General features: G+C 29.5%; 1 protein-coding gene across 4 annotated transcripts in view; it reads right to left on the bottom strand.

Annotated features, from left to right (window-relative positions):
* The window catches only part of LOC109594762 (protein TANC2-like), an 88,647-nt gene that overhangs the window by 4,875 nt on the left and 57,490 nt on the right, over window positions 1-26,282 (bottom strand). For 3 of the 4 annotated variants that reach the window (XM_049964285.1, XM_049964287.1, XM_020010004.2), the window contains exons 3-5: window positions 7,809-8,000; window positions 2,464-2,624; window positions 511-727 (exon numbers count right to left, since the gene is read on the bottom strand). In XM_049964285.1, the coding sequence (XP_049820242.1) occupies window positions 511-727; window positions 2,464-2,624; window positions 7,809-8,000 (570 nt within the window). Of the gene's footprint in view, window positions 1-510; window positions 728-2,463; window positions 2,625-7,808; window positions 8,001-11,102; window positions 11,169-26,282 lie in introns of those variants that run through there. The other variant, XM_049964286.1, reaches the window with a different exon arrangement.

Here is a 26,282-nt window from a genome sequence, read left to right on the forward strand (position 1 = left end):
AAAAATTTTTTTAACAATTAGATAATCCAGGTGGTGCTAAAGTCATTAAATGACTCAAGAAGAATGTGAGTATGTTTCTTTGATTATTCCATGTATCTAAGTTGATTAATTAAAAGTATATATTGTATATGTGAATTTTATTTATGGCATTATTAGCATTATATAAAAAATATCTTTTGAAATCAATTTCAGTTAATACTATGTTATATAAAAAATGTTATTTTATTGTAAGTGTTTTGCTAACTCTAGGGTCGTGTAAAATTATCAATATTTCAGCAAGAATTATGCGTCTGCATCGTGACCGGGATGAGTGTAATTTACAAGCGACACCACGGATACAAGTGTTTTTTTCTCTCTCAACGACCGCTCGGGTATGTAGTCTAAGATTTTTGCGCGGCCCACGGAATTGTCGCGTCAGTACCCACATCCAGAGCGGATATTTACCCACGTGACGCCCGCGAAATTTTCACCTATGAACCTTCCTTCGAAACGAAAGATAAAAAAAACTACCTGAAAGTGCTGAATCGTTGGACGGCTGTCGGTTCCTGCCGGAGAACGGACTCCGCAAGGCCTTCGGACTGAGAAAGAACTTCTTTCGCAGTTGCGGTGGCGTCGGACAGCTTTGAGTCATCGCGCCTTGGTCCAGTTTAATGCGCGGGTTGCTCGGTCTCGTTTTCGGAAGTTTCTCCGGGTGTCCGAATTCCGTCGACGACAAATCCTGCCGGCTCTGCAACAATACAATAAAAACAGTTCAAGGATGTTTTCGACGCAAAAGTTGCAACACTCTCGCATTATTGTATATTGTTATTAATTAATTAATGGAATATTGCACTGTTTGTTTTGTTTTTATATTGTCTATTGAGGTTTTAAAATAGATTCGTTATACATATGGACGTGCTATCGCTTTCTTCTAATAAAACATTTTTCCGCGATTACTGGTGACCTTAAGAATTGCTAATAATATATTTTAATCTTTGGTCTGGCGCCAACATATATTTTCTGTATATTGTTTCATAACAATATCCTGTAGAAACATCATCAACACAGTTGTTACAGTGGAGAATGCATTTTTAATTGGCACGACATGCAATGTTGAAATTTACGACACGAACAGTGATTTAGAAAAGTAATTAACACAAGGATCGTATTTAGTTATGTAAATTGAATTTTGTGAATGAAAGTTGCAAACGGTAGTTAAACGAACAAGGTGTGTCGATATAAATTAGTGGACGGTGAAGTGTAAATCGAACTGCAAATATGTATTTATTGGCGGTGCTGTAACATTTCAACTAATACGATTTTAATCGTTTCGAGGTGTTACCTATATTATAATGTTTCCATTTCTGATTGTAGCTTTGGGGTGGTGATTTTTCCAACCACTTCCTGTTATTGGAAATCTTAGATTGTATATAGTATATATAAATATATTTGGGCAAAAGTTACAGATAGAATTTAGGCTCCAGAATTTCTGCAAAACTTCTTTCCAGGGCAAAAAATTGTCAACCAATAACGAATTGACTGAGTAATAAATTTATAGAAGAGTTAAAGGGTGTAAAGCTGTAAGACAGACGCTCAAGATGTGGGTAACTTTTTCGAACGATCTGATTGTTGGAAATCTTAGATTGAAATGTAATAAATATATTTGGGCAAGAGTTACAGGCAGAACTTTCTAACCTGCTGATTTGGCTACTAATTGTCCTCTTTCCAGAAGATCTAAAGTTAGTTTCGCAAATAAAAATGAACCTTGACTTAAGCTTAATAAGTGTTGTGAAAATTTGTGATTAGAAACTCTCTCTCTAGCTTTCCACCTTTCCCGAATTTGTGATAGTTATGTTGTTTTGAATAGAAGGACAAGAACATCTTTATTGATATTCTCGTTACTCACGACGTTGACCAAAGACACTCTAGTATAAGGCAACTGTTTCGTGATTTCTTGCAATTGAGTCAACAGTAGCAACAATTTTCAACCACGAGGGAAAATTGGGCATGTGCTTAACAAGGAATGTTGTGATAGTGTCACCGTGATCCGGTCTTGACATTCGGCTTCGCAAAGTCCGTCAACCAGTATAACACAGTTTAAGTTGCCGATTTTTCCAACTCTTCGTAAACTCGTCAGGGGCTACAGAATTCCTCTTGTTAAAGCTACGTCTGGATTCGAAATGCATTCTTTCAAAGACAGAGCTGATTGCAAATGTGGCTCGTTTAAAAGATGATCTCTGTAGGCAGTTAGTTGAGTTACTTGACACAATTGAGCTGCCAATGAATGGATGAAGTCTGGCGCCAAGCCCACATCATTGTTATCAATCTGACAAAAAAGTGGCTAAGTGTTTTATCTTCTCGGAAATGATGTCGATTTGATAAAGGATTTTGGTAGATCACGACGGTGTAAATCGAACAGCAAATATGTGTTGGCGGTGCTGTAACATTTTAACTAATACGATTTTAATCGTTCCGAGGTGTTACCTTGATTATAACGTTTCCATTCCTGATTATCGCTTCGGGTCTGATTTTTCCGACCTTCTCCTGTTGTATTTGCGACGGTGGCGGTGCCTGCGTTTCCCCATAAAGTGTGATCTCGGAGCCCCGCAGACCCATGTAATTTGAATTCTTAACGGTCGGACCATCTGAAAACGAAACACAATGTTACTTAACGCTCACAATCTTTGTTTATCGATCGCAAAATTGACCGTAATCATTGATAATTGCCGCCCAAAAGCAAACATGATGTATGGAAGTGACCCGAAAAGAAAGCGGTGCATATTAATTCACGGACATGTACATTTCGCCATCATATTGATGGGTGAATTAAAAATCTTTATGGCTGTCACAGATGTGATTTGTTGTGATTTTAACATAATAAATTACACAGATTACGCGCCGTTTTAAATTATATTAAAATTACTTTGTTACTCCGCTTTTCTAGGTCTCTTATTACTTTTAAATGTCATCTAATAATCTATGTATTAATTTATTTACATGATCTAGTGAGATTTTGACCTAATTCCTTCGATATCTTCAATAAAACAACCTTAATGTATTGGATATAAGATTGATGGACGGACACACTCGTAAATAACTAGCCCGATTAGATAGTCTCTCCTTTTTGGCCCGGACGAATAATTGAATCAGGTGGTAATTGAGTTTTGGTGGCGCGCTGAGAACTCGATACAAAAACGCTTGAAAGGATCCGTAATGCGATATGTCGATTGAATGCTGATAATATTTCGTGTGAGTGACGGATGTTCCTCGGTTTCCTTTTAACTCACGCGTTGTAGATTTTTGCTTATTAATGGACGACTCATTCTAAAAAAAGAATACTTATCTCGTCAATAAACTACCTTTATTTTTGAGCATCTCTTGATTTTTTCAATTCCAGACGTGTGTAATTCGTCAGAACTATTATAATTAAAATATTTTAAATGTGTTTGTAATTTATTTCCATGGACAACTTTTTTTAGTTGTATATATTTCAACTGGCAATGAGGTAATTTGTCATGGTCATCTAGATTGTTTTATCTAATTATCCACTTTAAATTAGTTAAAATTAGTTAGATTTAATTAATATGATGAAGATAATCATAAAGTCAATGACGTTTCAGCCTTTGAAACAAAATTGAGAAGTTATTACAAGTTAACAAGAAAAAAATGATATCAAGGAAGTAATAAAATGAAAACAATGGTTTATTACAAATACTAAAACCCATTAATTCATTAATTACGGTCTATATTGAAGACACAAAGATAATTTAATGTACCTTTTGCAAAATCGAGACATAAAGTTTTAAATGTTTAAGGTGAACTGACATTTCTACTAAAGCAATATTATTGACTCAGAATATTTGTATAAATTCAGTAACATGTGAATAAAAATTTATTTGTTTATATAATTATTGTAAATTTAATTATGCTAATTATAGATTTTATCGATTTTATAGAATTTATAGATTTTATAGATTTTATAGTTTTTATAGATTTTATAGATTGTATAAATTTTATAAATTTTATAGATTTAATAGATTTTATAAATTCTATAAATTTTATAGATTTTATAGATTTTATAGATTTTATAGATTTTATAGATTTTATAGATTTTATAGATTTTTTAGATTTTTTAGATTTTATAGAATGTGGTATCGAAAGAAACGAAACCGGAAATGAAATTTTATTTAAAATAAATAAGAAAAGTAGTTCCAGTTAAGTTACAATTGCTATAAAAATTTCAAATCAATACTTTTTTCCGTAATCAGTTGACTTCTAATGTATAATTTATATAAGTCGCCCTGTATATTAAACAGTAATATGTAATGTAAGGTTCACTTTATATACTACTTATTATCAATAAAATAATAATTTGTCAAAAATACATTTTCACCCATTCATTTTTAGTTATTATTTAAATATTGATGATCAGTCAAGAATTTAGAAAAATATTTATGGTCGTCACAATTGTCATTTTCCGCAATATATTAACATTATTGAGTTTAATTAAAGTGGTAGAAGCAGCACGGAAGTCAACTACTTAAAAAGTTATTTAAGACCTACTCCTACGTGGCCGTTACATCCACCACACACTTGAGAAAAAAAATTATGACCACTTTAGTTAAAACTACTTGAACCGTTAACAAAGAGATAACTTTGAATTTGTGACTATACATTTTACCAAATGTTGACACGACAACAATTAAATGGAATTTAAATAACGTCAGACTTATTAATATTATTAACGATAATTAAATTTAATTTTAGTATATTTTATCTTTTCCTCAATTAGACATGTGTGCACTTACGAACTGTATTTTCGCAATAAACTATTATACTAATGGCTTATATAAATAATCTTAATTTATTATTAATAGGTTGTTGAACTCTCACGTCTCACGTCTTATGTAACAGTGCATCGCATCACTGACTGAATATCAGTTATTTATCTTTAATATCAATACGACGTGAAATAAATATCGCCCATTTCCGCACATTTATTTATAGAACGCCGTGAAAAGTATCACATGAAATGATATAAAAGACATAATTTTTTTCTCGTGCGACCGTTAATGGGTTAATTGAACAGCTTTGTGATCCGTTGCATCCGTCGATCACGGCGGTGAAAACGCCGAACGAATCGCCGAGTCACGGGGACCGGATTTTCGGGGTACAACGCAGCCACGCCACCGAAAAGCAATCAACAACGGAATTATGTCGAAATTAAAGTAAATAAAAAGTCACTCGCCGTTCGAATTAAGTTTCGGGCCGGCGCAAAAAAGTGCACGTGTGAATAATACGCCGTAATGATGATTAATACCCGGGCCCACTGACAAATTTAATAAGCCACTTTTGAGCGTTTCCAACGTTGTTCCTTCTAGTGGCTTACAGCGATTTCGACTTGTGACGTTTAACATTTAAGTGACAGGTTGAGGAAGTGGAACACTTCTTCAGATATTGGTTTATTAGTGTGGTTTGCTTTTTACTCAATTGTCATTGTGGTATTACCCGCACGACCCAATGATTAATTAATTGTGTCAGTTACAACATGAGAGAGAATTAAAATTCTTCCCAAAGAATAGATTACAAAAACACAATGGCAGAGAGTATTTTCAGTTATTTGGTAAAATGTAGAAAAATTTTATTCGAGGTCGCATTGTCACAGTAATATGATTATGATGATTTTTGGAAAAAATATTTAATTAATATTAATCTTTTATTGTCAATTTCTAAAATGGGAAAATAAATTGCATTACTTCTTCCTTACAAAATCTTTAATATGTCCTTTACGTACTATATAGGGTGATTTTCTGAATTATTTATTAAATGATTATGGAAAAAGGAAAAAAAAAATAACTTTTTTGAATTTTTTATAGCAATTATAATTTGACTTGAACTATTTTCAAATTTATTTTCAATAAAATTTTTGACAACTATTTAAACCCAATAGTTTTTATTTAGTTATGAACTTTTTTACAAAAATTTTGACAGAGGATCTAATTAAAATAAGTTATACTACCAAACTCATTTTTGACATGCACGTTAAACAAGGACCATTCTGTAAGAAGTCATTGTTAGTACTCTCAAAATATTATACAGGGTCATCGTTACTTACATTTAATTTTGAGTATCTTAAAACAACAATACTTTTTTATTTTCTGTACAAAGCACTCTATACTTTTAGATTTTTAAATTTTATGCCTACAGTGGTGGAAAAAAGGAATAATTTTAGAAATTGTAAGTTATTGGAAATGTCAGAACAAAAAACATCAAAAACAAGCAAGAACTCCTTCAAAGCATACAGGAACAGTGGCAACAAATTCATGTTGACACATTACAGGGAATGATGGATTCTATGCCTAAAAGATGTCAAGCAGTGATAGAAGCCAAAGTTGAAATATTTGAATTATTGCTAATTTTTTATGAATATTAAGAAAATATTCCATACTTTTTTCTAGATCATATTGATTGTTTATTAAAAAAAAAGTAAAATCTTGTGCATATAATGATCACTGTGATTAATGAATAGATTTTGCAGCAAATTAGATTTGTTCAAATATGTAATACATTAGGGAAAACATTAAGTAGCATTTGTAAGAAGTAAATAAATATTCTGTACTTTTTTCCACCCCTGAAACACCAATAGTTTTGAATTATTTTAATATTTTTCCAAAAATATTGGCAAAAGGTTTAATTAAAAAAGTTATGCTGCCAAACTCATTTTTGGCATGCACGTTAAATAAGGACCATTCTATAAAAAGTAATTGTTAGTACTCTCAAAATGTTATACAGGGTCATCGTTATTTATATTTAGTTTTGTGCATCAACAACAATAACTTTTTTTTATGGAACACACTGTATATTTTTTAGATTTTTAAATTTTATGCTTACAGTGGTGGAAAAAAGGAATATTTTTAGAAATTGGAAGTTATTGGAAGAATCGGACCGTCGTATCTGAACAGAAAACATCAAAAATAAACATAAACTCCTTCAAACCATACAGGAGTAGTGGTAAGAAATTCCTGTTGACATATTACAAGGACTGGTGGATTCTATGCCTAAAAGATGTCAAGCAGTGATAGAAGCCATAAAATATTGAAATATTTGAGTTATTGTTATTATGAATATTAGTAAAACATTCCATACTTTTTTCTAGATCATATTGATTGTTTATTAAAAAAAGTAAAAACTTGTAATGATCACTGTGATTAATGGATCGATTTTGCAGCAAATTAGATTTGTTCAAATTTGTAACAGATTAGGGAAAACATTCAGTAACATTTGTAACAAGTAAATAAATATCTTATACTTTTTTCCACCACTGTAAAATCAATGTTTTAAATTATTTTAATATTTTTCCAAAAATATTGAAGTAACTAAAATGTCTGTAAAGGCACCAATTTTAATAGTGTAATATTCTCAAATTTCATACATCAATAACATTGTTATGTTATAAATGATTATCGTATTTGTCCAATACAAACATATAATAAAAATATTTAACTTCTGAATTATTTTCACAGTTTCCTTAGATTAATTGTTTCCACCTTAAAAAATATATATGTATTTTTTCGTCATTTTCAGTTTTTAAGGGTCTATTATTCAGAACATTTTGGTCACTTTTTATTTTAAATATTTTTACTAAATTACAAAAGCATATAATCTCGTTCAAGTTCGGCATCGTTTTATTATTTTTCTTATAAGACAATAGTTCCCATACAGATAACTTTTAACGGACCATAAAATTAATTTAATAGACCAGACCAAATCGACCAGCTCACCATTTATAATCAACCAAAACCGAAACATTCAAAAACAAATTCCCTTACCTGTTTTCGAAGCGGAATTGTTTAAGGAACATAATGGGCAGGCTTCATTTGTAAACATACAGGAGTAACATCGCTCATGACCGCAGTTATCGATGAGTCTCCGTTTTTTGCCTTTATCGAACGGCATATCGCAACTTGGACAGGTACCCGCCGTGTTCTCCGTATCCAGTAGCCTCCTGATTGCTGCCAGATCTGAAACAAAATTTCCTTATTAAAATCCATCCACTCGTCCGACTCGAGATTTGACAAAAAAGTCCCGAGACAGTCCTGCAAACCGTCTCGTTCCGAGAACCGCACAATTAAGATAATGAACGAAAACGTAATTTTATCCAAGGTACCCCGAAAAACCTTTAAAAAAAATCAGTAATTCACTCGTTTCCATTACTACAATCAACATTATCGGATCCTTACGTAAAAGCCATTACATATGCATTTTACGAAAACCGAAATGCTCCAACTTTAAATATCACGCGTGTTTTTCGAGATAATTAATTGCACGGTACTTTTTTTTAATAAACATCGGTTCTCGTACGCTTTATCACGGCGTTATTTAATTATAAAATTCGATACGGCCAGGTTCCTTGAACCAATAACCTTTAAAAATATTTACGGCGATTTCTAAATGAAACAAACGCATTGCATAAAGTGGTTGAGGCTAAAAGACCGAACCTTCGTTATTAATTTTCAATTGTTCGCCGTTTTCATTGCATCCATTGTCCCCGTTTTAAAATTTAATTAAACGCATTTTAATGCAGCAAAATTACATACGTTCCTATATGGTAAAATAGATATTCGTAAATATTGTAAGTGAAATTAATATTTGCGGTTATCCACTATTAAGATTATCTTTTAAGGAAATTTACGAGTTTGATGCATGTTTACGTACCAATTTGGTACGTTTACAACGGATGCACTAAAAACTGTAATTACGACTCTTCCTGGATGTTCATGTTATAAGACGGGTAATTTGTCTTCTATTATGGACTTTCACGCAATAAAAAATCGTTAAATTTAGGAAATCGACTGGTATAAATGAAACTTTTGTTGAGTTCCAGAAATCTAAAAATAACTTTGTACAATCAGAGCATGTTTTATGGTAAAAATTCAGTCGAATAAACTTTGGAACTCTTCCTTACTTATTCAGGAATCTAAAGAATTAGCATTATCGCATATTGCTGGGTCTGGAGCTCCCTTTCCATTTAAAAAAGAAAAGTGTATAGTGCCCAATGATACTGGGGATTTTGATCCATATCAACTTTATGGCAAGATTAAGTTAGATGACAATTTTTACATAGTTTTTATATGAGGTTGTTATCTTGTACCAAGTTATCAGATGAAAAATTATTTGGTCAAAATTACGTTTATTTATGTTTATTATCAATCTCCAGGACGGTATACTAATAAAAGACATGCATTACGTTTTCCTTCCAAAATCTTTGACATATGCTATACAGCATTATCCACCTATTTTATTTTTAAAATACTGATAATAGTGGGGAAAAGTATTTTAAAACTAAATTTATTAATGCTAAAATATTCATGATTTTCCATTGAAAACAACAGTTATTGATGTTTTAATATACAAAAAATTAAACGTAAATAATGAACACCCTGTATAAAATTTAGCACCAACAATGCCACATTTTAGGATGGTGTCTGGTTAACGCGTTTGCCAAAAATAAATCCTCCAGCATCAAAATTGTTGATTTTACAGACATTTTAATTAAACCATCAAAATGTCAAATTTTATAATAAATCCTCCAGCATCAAAATTGTTGGTTTTACAGACATTTTAATTAAACCATCAAAATGTCAAATTTTTTCGAAAATATTTAATATCCCAAAAAGCATTGGGTGTAGATAGAGGTATTTCGATTTCATTTACAATTACATATAAAATTTAAAGATGTAAATATACAGGGTGTCATGAAAAATAACAAAGTTGATGTCACTTCCAGCGAAACCGGAAATTAAACTTTGTTCAAAATAAATTAGAAAAGTTAGAATTGTTATAAAAATTTCAAATCAACATCTTTTTCGGTTCTATATAAACGTATAATGAATAATTTGTCAGGTGAATCACCCCGTATATGATTCACGTTTATTGTCAAGAAAGAAATTTAAAAAAATGTGTTCATGTATATTTAAAGGATGTTCACGTTTATTTATAATGACTCAAGTTTGAAAATCTTACATTATTACGTTTTATCTGAAACCAAATATTTCTCTTGATATTTACAAAAATAACATTTCGTTTCCAAAAAATGTGAATTAAAAATGTTTTTTTATGAATTCAATAACTTTCCAATTTACAACAACAATATTAAATATACATTTTGATTTTGTGTAACTAAACTGTAACTTTTGGATTATCAGAAGAAGTATACACATCGAAAAACCTTTCGTCCGTCTGAATCTTGACAGAGACATCATGCACAGCAGAGACATTAATAATTTGGCCCGTAGTTGTGCATAATATCTTTATAAAGATTTTTTTTAATTTCATTTAGAAAATTTACGAAGAGTAGTATAAATAAGATTTCAGAAAGAATTTAAAAATATAAATATACAATGTGTTTCATGAAAAATAACAAAGTTGATGTCACAATAATTTATTATTTAGATGCATTTCTTTCACAGTAAAAACACTCTATAAATAGACTTTTGAACTTTTCGTTTTGTATCCAGAAAGCAAAAGAAAATTTATTTTCATTCATTTCTGGGTTATTTGTTGTAATTATTTCACAGAATTAAACATCATGGGAAGTAATTGTTTTATAGTAAAAACTCATTAGAAACTGTTTTAGAAATAAAATTTTCCTATCTAGAAATTTGCATTGTATGCATTTTCCAATTTTCCAGATTAATTAACTGTCTGTGTCTTAAGAAATTAGTGGTCTCTTTTTTGTTTAAAACGCAACCAATAATTGACCACAACTTAATAAGTTTATAAATAAACAACTCATTGATATAAAACTGTCAAGGCTGGTTTATCTGTATTCAATTGATGTTTGTGAAAATATTTTGGGATCGACGAAATTTTATCAAAAGCAACATTCCTTATAAACCAGGTCATCGTTTACGTCAGCTCTAAGAAAAAAACCATATCGAATTTATTAAACTATTTTAACGGTTGCAACAATGGCGTATTTTTATTATGTGCCTTTTCATTTTAACCTTAACATTATTTTTTCCCATGAGAAACACTATAATTTGCCCATAAAACATTAATGATTATATTAAATTGTAAATATATTTTTTTATTTTTACTATTTAAATTCCTCAAGTACTTACAGTTAATAACCCCTGTCAGATCCGAACACATATTTGTTGAATAACACTTTCCACAACACACAAAGAATATCTATATATTCGTTAAAGTAGGTCAGTGAGGGAAGCGACTTGTACGACTGTCAAACAAGAAATGATTTTCCATTTTTGGTCTTTTATAGGTTGCATAAAATTAACGACAGGAATTTCCAAAATTCTGTACGTGACTTTGTGTGATTTTATTCACCGGTTCAGATCAAATTCTTCGGCCACAAAAGAGAGACAATAAGAACAGGTACTGTAATCAAATTACTGCCGACAAAAAGGCAGGTAGAAAATATTTTGGACCGTCATATATACGTAGTGACCGGAGTATAAAATTCGACCTGGAAATCTATTTGCAGTGCGTTCCTGGGAGAAAACACGATAATAAACTAAACTCAGCTTCAAAGGTGTTGCGCCACCCTGTAACTGATGAATTTACTTGTTTAAAGTTAATTCAAACCATTTTATCCTAAAGAGGCATTTAGTTGTGTATTGCTAAACATTTTATTGAAGTTAAAAAATAATAAATATACTGGGATATCAATTAACTTAGGAATAATTCTTGTACACGGGGAGGGTTTGTCACATAGCCAAATTAATCATACTACGGCTACGAGGACCATTCACCGAATCAATGAAAGGGATTCTTTACAAACTGGACCTCGAAGTGTACGTCCAAGGGTGACAAATGCCAGCCAAGACAGGTATATAATCCAAATGATTATGAGAAATAGGTGGATAACTGTTACCAGCATTGGGAGTCATTATCAGACTACATGGCACCACCTCATTTCGAATGCAACCATCGGAAGACGGATAGTTGCTAGTTGATTACGATTCAGAAAACCTTTAAGGGTACATAGTTATTCAACATCAAGATTGGAATGGGCCCATGTTCATCAAAATTGGCTTTTGTCTCAATGGTTAAATGTTTTTTTTGTTTTGATGGGAGATGACTGTCGAATTGGAGTCTGAAGAGAAAAGGGTTCAACGACTCGTTGTAAAGTGTCTCCATATGCGGGCGGAAGTATCATTCTTTGGGGTGGAATCATGTATGGAGGAAGAACTGCTTTGGTAGATGTTCCTCTCACATTGACTGGACAAATTTACATAGATCTTAATTCGTCCTTTTGTACAACCAATACGAGAAGAGGTTGGCCTCCACTTCCTCCAGGTATGAACCCAATTAAGCACGTATGGGAGGATTACTTCCATCTAAATCCTTCCATAAATATTCCAGATCTACTCGAGGCTGCAATTGTAGAATGGAATAATATCCCTCAAGTATTTATTGATATTATTATTAATAAGAGGCAGGGGAGGGAATACGACGTACTAAATTAAGTTGATAACTTATACTGATATTGAAATTAGTTGAAGATGAAGGTATTCTAGCAGCATTCCTTTTTAACTCAATAATTCTTCTTGTGGTAAATGTTAAAACACTTTAAGGGTTCTTTACAGATGTGTAGATAATCAATAATAGATATAGTATAAAAATAATAGATTTTTTCAACTTATAAGAAGACGGATTCCTACCAGCTCCAAAAATAATTTCAAATTTATTCAATTTTTAATATTATATTATATTTTACTTATTTTATATATTTCATATATTAATATATTTTATATGCTTTATAATATACTTTATATGTATATTTTCTAAATTTTATTTAGTTTATAGATTTTATTATTAATTCATTAGTTACAATCTGTATTAAAGACACAAAGATAATTTAATGTACCTTTTGCAAAATCGAGATATAAAGTTTAAAATGTTTAAGGTGAACTGACATTTTTACTGAAGCAATATATTGACTCAGAATATTTGTAAAATTCAGTAACACGTGAATAAAAATTTATTTGTTTATATAATTATTGTAAATTTAATTATGCTAATTATAGATTTTATAGGTTTTTGTAGATCTTATAGATTTTATAGATTTTGTAGATTTTATAGATTCTATAGACTCTATAGATTTTAAAGTTTTTATAGATTTCATAGGTTTCATAGATTTCAAGATTTTATAAATTTCATAGATTTTATAGATTTTATAGATTTTATAGATTTTATAGATATTATAGATTTTTTAGAATTTATAGATTTATAGATTTTGTAGATCTTATAGATTTTATAGATTTTATTTTTTATAGATTTAATAGATTTTGTAGATCTTATAGATTTTATAGATTCTATAGACTCTATAGATTTTATAGATTTCATAGATTTCATAGATTTTATATATTTTATAGATTTTATAGTTTTCATAGATTTCAAAGATTTGATAAATTTCATAGATTTCATGGATTTCATAGATTTTATAGATTTTATAGATTTTATTTTTTATAGATTTAATAGATTTTGTAGATTTTACATATTTTATAGATTCTATAGACTCTATAGATTTTAAACATTTTATAGATTTCATAGATTTCATAGTTTTCATAGATTTCAAAGATTTCATAAATTTCATAGATTTTATAGATTTTATAGATTTTATAGATAATCATAGATTATAGAATTTTGTTAATTATAAAACAAATTATAGTGTGGGGTAAGACTTTTGAAACCGAGTGTACCATCTGACATTAATAATAATGTTGTAGACAATCTATTTAAATGATCACTTAACGCTAATAAATACAAACACATTGTAACCAGATCCCTTGTAAACGAGATAAATTGTCGTCTTTTTGATAATGCATATAACATTTATCGATTGAAGTGATTAAACTATAATCCGACATTGATAAATCGTTGCCTCCGCAAATCGCGCATATCTAAACTAATAAACGCATTCATTTAAATCGTATCGTTTCTATTGCACCAGCTGGCCGATTTTTACAAAACATGTTATACCATGCGAGCACATTTAATTGGACTAAAACGTCGAATTCCGCAGCCGAAAAAATCGTGAAATTCTCAGCGTGTATCCGTAATAAGCAAATGTGCATTAACAGTTAGATAAAATCTTTGCACAAAACTGGTAAATGGTAAGTAGTTTTCAATTAAAGCATTATTAGCCACATAATATGAAGTATTTGTTGGTTTACATTGTAAATGCACGTAATTTATTGCATCCTGCTGTTTAATTCGTATAAATAGGATAATAATTGGCCGGTGCACGTTCTGAAAAACACCACCGACTGCCTTGCACTGGCTGACTGCCCCGCTTGCAAATACGTGCGTTTTTTCTCAAATGCAGATTATGTCTTAATTAAAACTAATTTGCGGTTTAATTGCGGGAATTGTTGTAAAATCAATTAAGGCGAACGGGAGATTGAAAGGAGCGATGGTGGTGAACTTTGGTTGGAAGCGTTCTCGTAGGTATTTATAATAGGCCAAAGTGCATTGCACAATTCCTCGATCATGCAATTATCACAATGCCCGTTGCAATGTAAAATGTTAAGTCCGCTCCGATTGGTATAATTAAAAGGTATTTACGTTCAAATTTAAATAGATAAACTGAAAGTCGTTTCGTCATTATGCAAAATTGCGATATCAGGAGGCATTTAAACTCGCACTCGCTTCTCGGATGCTTAATAATGACACTAATTAAGATACTCTTCACAGATAAAGATTAAGGTCGGCGTTTGATCGCCACACAATTGGGCCGTTGGGTGTTGGTTTTAACAAATTTTATTGGCTGAGATCATTGAAAAAATCTCTTTTAATTAATGTTCAACAGAATAATAATAAATGAGGACATTTAAGAAACGAGACAACGTGCTTATAAGAAACAAATTTATAAATTTTTTAAAAAAATTGTATAATGCAATGTAAAATAGAGCTAAATTTTTTAATTTGGAGATTTTTTCAACATATAAGAAACGGATTCCTACTGGCACCAGAAATAATTTCAAATTTATTCAGTTTTTAGTATTATATGATATTTTATTTAATTTATATATTTCATATATTTATATATTTTATTTTTAGTCATAAATATCTTATAAATTTTCAATATATAGAGTTCATTTGTTTTAAATATTATTTAGTTTATGTATTTCATAGATTTTATAGATTTCATAGAATTGATAGATTTTTAATATTATATTATATTTTGTTTATTTTATATATTTCATATATTTATATACTTTATAAAATACTTTATATGTATATTTTCTAGATTTTATTTAGTTTATCGAATTTATAAATTTTATAGATTTAATACATGTTACATAATTTATAGATTTTATAAAATTTATACATTTTATATATATTATAGATTTTAAAAATTTTATAGATTTTATAGATATTATAGATTTTATAGATTTTATAGACTTCATAAATTTTATAGATTTTGTAGATTTTATAGATTTTATAGATTTTATAGATTTTATAGATTTTGTAGATTTTATAGATTTTATAGATTTTATAGATTTTATAGATTTTATAGATTTTATAGATTTTATAGATTTTATAGATTTTATAGATTTTATAGATTTTATAGATTTTATAGATTTTATAGATTTTATAGATTTTATAGATTTTATAGATTTTATAGATTTTATAGATTTTATAGATTTTATAGATTTTATAGATTTTATAGATTTTATAGATTTTATAGATTTTATAGATTTTATAGATTTTATAGATTTTATAGATTTTATAGATTTTATAGATTTTATAGATTTTATAGATTTTATAGATTTTATAGATTTTATAGATTTTATAGATTTTATAGATTTTATAGATTTTATAGATTTTATAGATTTTATAGATTTTATAGATTTTATAGATTTTATAGATATTTTATAGATTTTATAGATTTTATAGATTTTATAGATTTTATAGATTTTATAGATTTTATAGATTTTATAGATTTTATAGATTTTATAGATTTTATAGATATTTTATAGATTTTATAGATTTTATAGATTTTATAGATGTTATAGATTTTATAGATTTTATAGATTTTATAGATTTTATAGATTTTATAGATTTTATAGATTTTATAGATTTTATAGATTTTATAGATTTTATAGATTTTATAGATTTTATAGATTTTATAGATTTTATAGATTTTATAGATTTTATAGATTTTATAGATTTTATAGATTTTATAGATTTTATAGATTTTATAGATTTTATAGTTTTTATAGATTTTATAGATTTTATAGATTTTATAGATTTTATAGATTTTATAGATTTTATAGATTTTATAGATTTTATAGATTTTATAGATTTTATAGGTTTTATAGATTTTATAGATTTTATAGATTTTATAGATTTTATAGATTTTATAGATTTTATAGATTTTATAGATTTTATAGATTTTATAGATTTTATAGATTTTATAGATTTTATAGATTTTATAGATTTTATAGATTTTATAGATTTTATAGATTTTATAGATTTTATAGATTTTATAGATTTTATAGATTTTATAGATTTTATAGATTTTATAGATTTTATAGATTTTATAGATTTTATAGATTTTATAGATTTTATAGATTTTATAGATTTTATAGATTTTATAGATTTTATAGATTTTATAGATTTTATAGATTTTATAGATTTTATAGATTTTATAGATTTTATAGATTTTATAGATTTTATAGATTTTATAGATTTTATAGATTTTATAGATTTTATAGATTTTATAGATTTTATAGATATTATAGATTTTACAGATATTATAAATTTTACAGATTTTATAGATTTTATTTATTTACAGATTTTATATAGTTTGGATACTTTTATTTTATACATTTTACATATATTATACAGTTTATATATAATCTTTATACATACATTTCTAATACATTTTATATACTTTTTATATTATAAAATATAAAAAGTATATAAAATGTATTAGATAAATAAAGATTTAATATAGTTTATATATTTTATATAGCTTAAATATTTTATACATTTTAAATTAATAATAAAATTCATTTATAAAATTATATCTACATTTTAATTCGTTTGGTCATTAAATTGATATTAGTAGGAAAAAATTGAAAAACGTATGTATTATGGCCCTCTTGAATTTATATGGTCATTTATAATTATAATGAAACTGAACCATAGGACTATTATATTTTTCTTAAGTAGTACTATATTTGTTTTAACAGCTACACTATGGCACATTACTGCAGTAATACAACAATTTGTGTTAGTTGGTTAATTATCGGATTGAGGAGCGAAGGAAACGGTGCAATTTAAAAATGCGATTATAAACAGGCATGTCACGATAAAGTGCAGTTCTTAATGCACCTCAGCCTTGATTCACCGATAATCTCTATAGAATTACTTTAAATCAGTTTTATTGTGAACGCACGTCCGTAAATTGGAGATTACGGTGCTAAAGCTGTTATTGAAATGGCGAAAATAAATTTATTTAAAACCTTGCATCCGTGCCGTTGCACTTATTTTATAATTGTGCGGTATTGCAGTGGCAATCCTTTTTTGCACTTTCACTGTCCTACAAATTTTTAATTTGTTTAATTGCGTCGCGTCGCCGTTTTTAAGACGCGCGAAATATTGTTGCGTGCGTGCGTTCCACAAAAATTATGCGATTATTGAAATCCGTCGTTATAGGCGCGTAAAAAATCGATGCCCTGGCGAAATTAAATCGACGCATCGATCGGTGGGGAAATAAATGATTGCTGGGAGCAGGTGTTCTCGATTATGCTAATCAATCGTGTTAATATACAAAAAATTGTTTGCACAAGGACGCAATGTGTTAAATAAATAATAAACTAACAATCATTATCGGCCGGTTTGGATTTAACGGTTGAATTAAAATATACTACTTCGGGTGTCCTGAGTAAGGGGGTCTGTCCCAAAGGGCGAATATAAAATATTTTAGTTTCCTCACATTTACCTAATACTGACACAATTTTTTACACTGGTGGCCAGAAAAATAGCATACATTACTAGTGATCCATTCCATAAAAAATCAGAATTAGAAGTTACTATTCTTGATGAAGAATATGATGAAATTGAAGATGAGGAAGAGGAGGAAGAAGAGCCCTCAGTTATGGAAGAAATGGGAACCAAAACGTCCTCCACCCACTTGATAATGTAGAAATATAGAATTTTATTAAATTATACGAAACATTTATAAACGTAAATACATCATGTTCATTCTATAGATGTATAAGATGATGCTCGTTCCTTATCGATTAAATCAGTGGATTCTAAAGCTCCACCAGAAGCAGAATTGTCTGACGACATACCATTACGAATAGTATATACTGTTAAACGAGATCGAGAAAAACTTGCTACGGTAACAGAGGATGATAAAGACAGAAACTCGTCGAAAATGATTGCAGAAACATGATGATGATGGCGGAGGAAGAATAAGTGATGGAAGAAGAGCCAATACACATAGCTGAAAGTATTAATAGTGATCCATTCTTTAAAGAATCAGAATTGGGAGTTAGTATTCTTGATGAAGAATATGATGAAATTCAAGATGAGGAAGAGGAGGAACAAGAATCCTCAGTTATGGAAGAAATGAGATCCAATTATATAAAACATTTATAAACGTAACTACATCATGTCCACACTACAGATGTATAAGATGGTACTCGTTCTTTATCGATTAAATCAGTGGATTTTAAAGCTCCACCAGAAGCAGAATTGCTTGACGACATACCATTACGACTAGTGTGTACTGTTAAACGAGATCGAGCAAAACTTGTTACGGTAACAAAGGATAATAAAGACAGAAACTCGTCGAAAATGATTTCAGAAACATGATGATGATGGCGGAGGAAGAATAAGTGATGGAAGAAGAACCAATACACATAGTGGAAAGTAATAGTAATAGTGATCCATTCTTTAAAGAATCAGAATTGGAAGTTACTATTCTTGATGAAGATTGAAGATGAGGAAGAGGGGAAACAAGAATTCTCAGTTATGGAAGAAATGGGATCCAAAACGTCCTTTATCCACTTGATACTGCGGAAATATAGAATTTTATCAAATTATATAAAACATTTATAAACGTAAATATATTATGACCACGGAATCAGATAAGTTATCTTTAAATAAAATGTCATTTTTCTGCGAAATCAATGTAGTTTTAGGTCTCTTGAGTGTCAAACCATGTTATTGATTCGTGAAGACTCATTTTCAACGATTTATAATTTACTAATAGGTCGAAAATGCAAGTTTATGTACCTATACACCGTGTGAAAATACGATGTACTAAATTAAATTGATACTTAAGTTCATTGCTGATGAAGATAATTTACTAATTACTGATACTTCATGTTAATACAGGACCCACAGCTAGGCTACTACGCCACTGCATTGTATTAAAAATGAAAACTAACAAAATTGTGATTTTAACAACTTTATTTAACACTAATAAAGGAAACGCAATTATGCATATGTTTAAACGTGTTTCTTCAAGTTTACTGTTAATTGCGGCGTTTCATAATTAAACGATAAAATGTGAATTTGTTGGAAACATTTATAACTTTAATTACTCGGTCAAAATCCGCAAAAACTAACAACCTCAACAGAAAAAAAAGCTAATCAGATAAATAATAACATTTTATAAAGCAATAAACAAAATTAATGTGAAATTATCAACTTAAGCATGTGGTTTTAACAATAATTATAGGTCATACAGTTTTTGTTTTTGGTGTTCACGATCTTCCACAATTCGTCGATAATAAATCTTATCTATTATACTATAAACTTTACGGAACATTTAACTCATGAAACAAAGCTGGGCGTTTCCAATATATTTTTTAATGTACAATAGTTCACGGCACAAAACATTTTAAGCACATTTTAGCTGTTTAAAAGGCACGGTACGAGCGTGTATAATTACTGTTAGCTCATAATACAGTGTGTACAATAAGTCTTATTTGAAAGTACCGCACAACAATAAAAAGAATGGGAAAAATAATTGAAATGCAAAAGGTGTCCTTAACACTTAATATCCCGTCAAGACGTTTTGTTCCAGAACAGTTCCTCATCGTCGCACGTATATAAACAGTTACTCACGTTACGATCAGTTTAGAAACTGTATCAATTATAAATTGAAACAGGGATTTACCATAATATAAGTAGATCGGACAGTATAATGAGCATAATCTAATGAGATATTGCGAGAAGGTATAAAAGATACATTTAAATATGCAGAAGGTTCGTAATGAAAGTTGCACGAAAGGAAACTATAAATAATTCCAGTCCCGTTCATCAAGCAATATGCTCACTATGAGAAACCCACGCTAAACAACATTTTTTTTCTTGAGCAGATTCAGAACGAATTATTGTCTGTGTGGTTCGCAACGACTGCACGTAAATCTATTATCCGTTTTAACAATTTATTATCTCTTAACTCTTAACTTACAAGTTTAATAAAAAATCTCTCGTGGTTATTATAAAATAAATATTAGGACTCAAACGACGACCTATGATTGTGACCTGAATACAAATTTAAACATCTTTAAAACATTATAACATATTTATATATACAGGGTGATTTACGAACTTATTCAATATGTGCCTATTAATTTTAAATTTTTATAGTAATTATTATTTGACTAATTTTCTAATTTATTTGAAAATTTAACACATTTATATTAACAAAGTTGTTGGTGTTTTAAGATGTAAATAACGAACATCCTGTATAAAATTTGGGATTATTAATAATGGTTCCATATAGAATAATCCTTGATTACCATTTATGTCGAAAATGAAATTTTCGACATCAAAATTGGTGGCTTAACAGACATTTTAGTTAGATCATTAGTCATCAAAATTTTTGAAAAAGGAAATTAAAGACTATTGGGTTTACCTATGGTATAACTATTTTATTTACAATCACATTTAAAGTTAGGTGAATCATCATATATACTATTGCTCATATGTAGAGCAACAAATTAAAAAACAATATTATATTATTAAAAGAACAATTCTTTTTAATTTAAATTAATTTTATAATTAATAAGTGTCTAAACATTTCGTACGGATATCTTTATTTACGTAGTTTTTATACATTTTATTTCGGACAGGGTTCATAGGTAAAGCAACCAAACCCTATATTCAATGCAATTGATTTTATAATTTATCTCTGTGTTCGACATCGTTCCTTAAAGCTAAAAGTGTCCTAGAAGTGTCCAATTAACGATACAAATTAAACAACAAATTGTAGAAAAGGTCAGAAATGGTGAAAAGCCGAGGAAAATTGCAGTAGGTTTAAATTTAAACAAATCGATCATTTCAAGGCCGATTTCCAATTTTAACAGAAAGAATACACTGGAAGGAGTTCCCAAAAGAGGTAGAAAACGCAAGATTAACAGAGCTGAGGACGGGAAAACAAAAACGCTTGTTGTTCGCCACATTTTTATCAGCGCATCCCCCATAAATCAAAAAATAAACGAACTTGTTGGCAAGTACCATAAAACGAAGACTAAAAGGAGGTGGTCTGTATGGTAGAAACCCAACAAAGAAGACCTTCATTTCTGCAAACTATAGAGCAGCGAAACTACTATTTGCAAGAGAACATGTGAACTGGACAGATGGGCAATGGAAAACAATTTTATTTTCCGATGAAAGTCGGCTCCAATTATTCAGATCTGATGGTATTTCATGTGAGATGACCAATTAATGAAAAGTATAATCCTAAGTACATTAAACCCACTGTGAAGCATGGTGGAGGAAACGTTATGGTTTGGTATGTTTTTCGTGGTTTGGCATGGGCCCTCTGGTTAAGTTAGACGGGATAATGGATCGTTTTGTTTATTGTGACATTCTCTAGAACCATATGGTTCCATTTGACGAAGGTAACATCAGTTTAAAGTGAACCTTCCAGCACTACAACGATCCGAAACATACGTCTAAGTTAGTTAGTTAAAAAATGGTTCGCTTCTCAAAGAGTACGTGTCATGCCTTGGCCAGCACAAAACCCCGATCTCAATCCAATGGAAAACCTTTAAGAAGAAATTGAGAAGAAGTTCAAAATCATTCGACAGAAATTTGGAACGATTATATTGAAAAGCTACCAAAATCAATGAAGAAAAGGTGTTTAGAAGTTATTAAAAATAATGGATATGTTAATAGATACTAAATAAAAGAAGGCTAATTATACCTAAAGGTGTTTTATTTTAAAGTTACTTTTGACCCTTGAATATTTTTCAAATATTTATAAATACCTAACTAAACCCACTAATAAATATTATATTGATGTATTGTTTTTATCAACCATACTGCATAACTGACAATAATATGGATACACATAAGGACTCTCTCATTCATATCCTTTATATTACTTTTTATAAGAGGCATGTGGAATTTCTTGACATTTAAGGTAAATGAAAGACAAAAATAAAGACAAATCTGCCTCAACCATCGTTTGAGCCATAATAAATATTGAACTAAATCACGTAAATGTATATTTACGTATAAAATGTAAAACATTTTCTTTTTGGATATTCAAAAAATGTTCATATCAAAACGTCATTCGTAAAATACTTTCAACCATTTCCCTTGATGTTTCCCATCAAAACAGCCAGTTATCAATTTGTCACCGTTCCCAAAGTCGAGAGTACCATTGAAAGGTATTTAAAACATTTCTCAAAAGGGTGCCCCAAAAATAGACGTGCGACACGTGCGAAATGTTCCAATGACCTTTAGCTCACTATTTTAAGAGGGCCCCAGAAATTTTATCGATCCCCGTTGTGACAGAATATTAAGAAAGTTAATGCGTTAATTACGGCATTTAGGCCGAAATAAAAATTGATTTAAAATTTTATCGCGTTTTATTCGCGACTTTCACATAAACAAATTTTATGGTGTAGTAGCCAAGTACCATAAATATGGTATAAAACCTAACAATTAAGATTAAATTAATGTGCAGTGAAACTGTACGTACTCTCCAACGATGGTTTATAATCAGGCTAATTTGCTTATTATCGTGCGTAAAATTTATGGTTTAATGAGTTATTAAGATTAAAAACTGAAAATATTTATGGTCAACTGTTATAGTTTTTCGGAATCGTAAATTGAGTAATTAAAATTCACCAAAACAACCAATCGAACAAAACGAAACTAACAAGATTATTTTGTCAAAACAATTTTAATCCCATAAAATTTTATAACAACTCTCCTATAATTGTTTCGGTCTATTAAAACCATAAAATTAGAAGACGTTTAATCGTTTCGTAATTTAATGTCAGTTAAAAATCAAACATTATTTATGTAAATGCGAATTCAGCGTATAATTTTTGCCTTTATATGGGAATTCTCATAGGTCGACGTTCCGATCATTGCCAATTTATATCACGTTTAATGTAACAAGTTAGAAAATCATTTCAAAACATTCGCATATTTTGGGTTTGCCATTTAGGAATTCTTTAGTCAAGTCTATTATATGTATTATTTAACATCTTTTTTTTAAACTGTGAAAAAATAATCGCAAAGCCCTGAACATATTAAAATATTTTTATAAAATTTGAAATCAATCGGTTTTTGATGTGAAAACGTTGGGCAGTTTTTGGATGGGTAAAATCTCGTGCGTTCGCGTCACCGACATGCTTATATCAGTATATTTGTAGCTATACAGTTGATGTATAGGGCCGTATATATCATATAAGTGAAATTGAATAGATTTAGAGAAAAATTTATTTAAATATGTTGAATGATCGAAAACTAAGTACTATAAAACATAAATTTGAATCAAACATTTTCGTTCATTACTTTGGTTACCATAAGCCAATTGTATCTTTTTTAGAACAAAATAAAATAATTGAAAGTACAAAAAGTCTAAGTATAGTTGAAATTAATGATGACAATGGTGCAAACAATTAAAATAATGTTAAAAATCAAGTAAATTGAAATTTAAGTAAATATAAATACTATCCATAAATAATATGATTGTATATTAATTGTTATTTCATTTGAATTGTATTTATATTTTATCATGATTTTATTCTGATCGTAATATATTTAAATAATAAAAAACCATATAAATAGGCATAAAATTGTTGCTCGGAGTGTCAATAGATGTGAAAACTAGATTGATGTTGATAAATTTAATTCAAACATTATGAAATTTCAAATTTTAATACTAAAAGTTCTAAGTTTTCACTTCTATCGGTAATTTATATAACAGCCAATTTTTTTATCAATTATTATTCTGTAATAGGTTAATATTTTTCTAAAAAAAAAAGACGGAATAAATCAATTATATCTTAGAAAACTTCAAGTGGAATATCGTTCCAAGGGGATATTCCAGACGTTTCAAATTTTGTGGTCAGGATTCAATAAAAGTGTTGAATTTCATGCTTGTTTGTGTCTGAAAAGTAAAACCGCGAAATTTTAGATATTTTCGAAAGAAATGAGTTGGAAATTAGAAAAAGTGACATATGAAAACTCCGTGGGCCCCTCGAAATTGGTACGCATAGATGTGCAGTTAGTGACCTTGTTGGGGTTAAGGGCGAGTCCGTTCCCGAAGCCCACTCTCCGATCGCCCACAAACTGCCCACCGTCACACCTGTTTGTCGCCTATCAGTTCATTAATGTAACTACTGTCTTTCTTTCCGATGCTCGACAACAGTTTCTCGGCTAATGGGATTTGGATATTCCATATTCGGCGCGGGATTTTAATGACCGGTTCAGGCGCACACACACACCGTTTAATCTCGCTTAACCCATTCGATTCGACTATTAATATCGTTATGAATATTGTTATCGTTTCGTTGCGTTTTTGTGATTACGATCTCGAACTGCGGCGTACAATTATTGTTTTATTTCAATCGTAACGCGTTCGTGCAAGTGCTGGGGGAAACTGGCGCATATGGTGTGGCTCCTTAATGGTTTTTATTTAGCCGTACAGGAAGTACAGATGTCAACGTGAAATAAAAATAACTCCGTACAATTGGAACCGTTTAAAAAACCCCCCCGAACGTTTCAAACCGTCGTCTTTGAGTCTAGAAGATGATCGCACCCAGATTTTCTCTTGTCATGAATCGAATGCGGAGACCGTTTAATCAATCATTCGCGGATTTTTAATCGTTCAAAAACGAACGTGATCGTTTTTAAACGGCGCTGATTAATTACGACGTGGTCTTGTTATTATTTGTGCGGACGTTTCGAGTGATTCGATGCGAGTCGACGGACCGTTGCGATTCCAGAAAACAAGTGGACGGAATGGAAAGTAGGACTCTGGGTTTTGTGTTCGGCGATTACGAAATTTTTTGTTTACTTTCATGTCGGTCTCGGGCTAATCGTTGTTTATCTGGTTTATCGGCTTCGATTCGTAGAACGTTTAGTTCCGGATGGTTTTTATACGGAACGTTTAAAAGATTTCGACAAATTGTTGATGATTGATAATATAATAAATAATAATATACTTTTTATTTATGGAATCTTATTTGAAATGTTGATGAGAAATTATTAGGGCCCAACTGACGACAAATTTCTTCCCATCAGCCCTTGCCGGAGAAAACCTTATCCACATTTACTAAACTGAAATACATACAAGCTGAATAATACTATGGTTCCAACTAGAGTGATTTATACAGGGTGTTTCATAACCTATCCGTAATTTTTTAACCAGATATGCACTTCTAAATAATAAGTCGATTGCTTTAAAAAATTCTAATAAAAGTCCAACAGACAATGAGATAAAAAATATTATTAGAATAAATCGACTTATTATTTTGAAGTGCATATTTGATTAAAAATTTTCGGATAAGTTTTGAAACACCCTGTATAATAGAAGAAATTAATTAATCAATAAAATAAAAAAGAAGTAAAAAAGGTTATCTACAGTAAGGGCCATCTGAAAGTGGGTCGCCTCTATAAAATTTACATTTTTCGTCCAATTTAGTAAACTTTATACAAAAGAGTCAAATCAAAAAACTAGTAGGTAATTTTTTAGATATGAAAATTGAACAAATTAGACTAAGAAATTGTTTATAGCTAATCTAACTACACCACTGGACTAAGCACCCCCTGAAATGGGTATATATCAAATTTTATAAAAAAAATACACTTCTTCATAGTTAAAAATTGTATACTTCTTATGAAATCATTTTTTAATTAAGTAATCTAAGATATAAACTGTGAGAAACATAGAAGTCGTCAAAAAGCTCAATTTTGGTTTCTATCTATTTCCATTAACTTATATTTTCATCTTCACATAAAAAAAATCAAGGAGAACTTAACTCTGTGGTTTATATTAC

Source organism: Aethina tumida, chromosome 3, assembly GCF_024364675.1.
Source record: "Aethina tumida isolate Nest 87 chromosome 3, icAetTumi1.1, whole genome shotgun sequence".
NCBI classification, from domain to species: Eukaryota; Metazoa; Arthropoda; class Insecta; order Coleoptera; family Nitidulidae; genus Aethina; species Aethina tumida.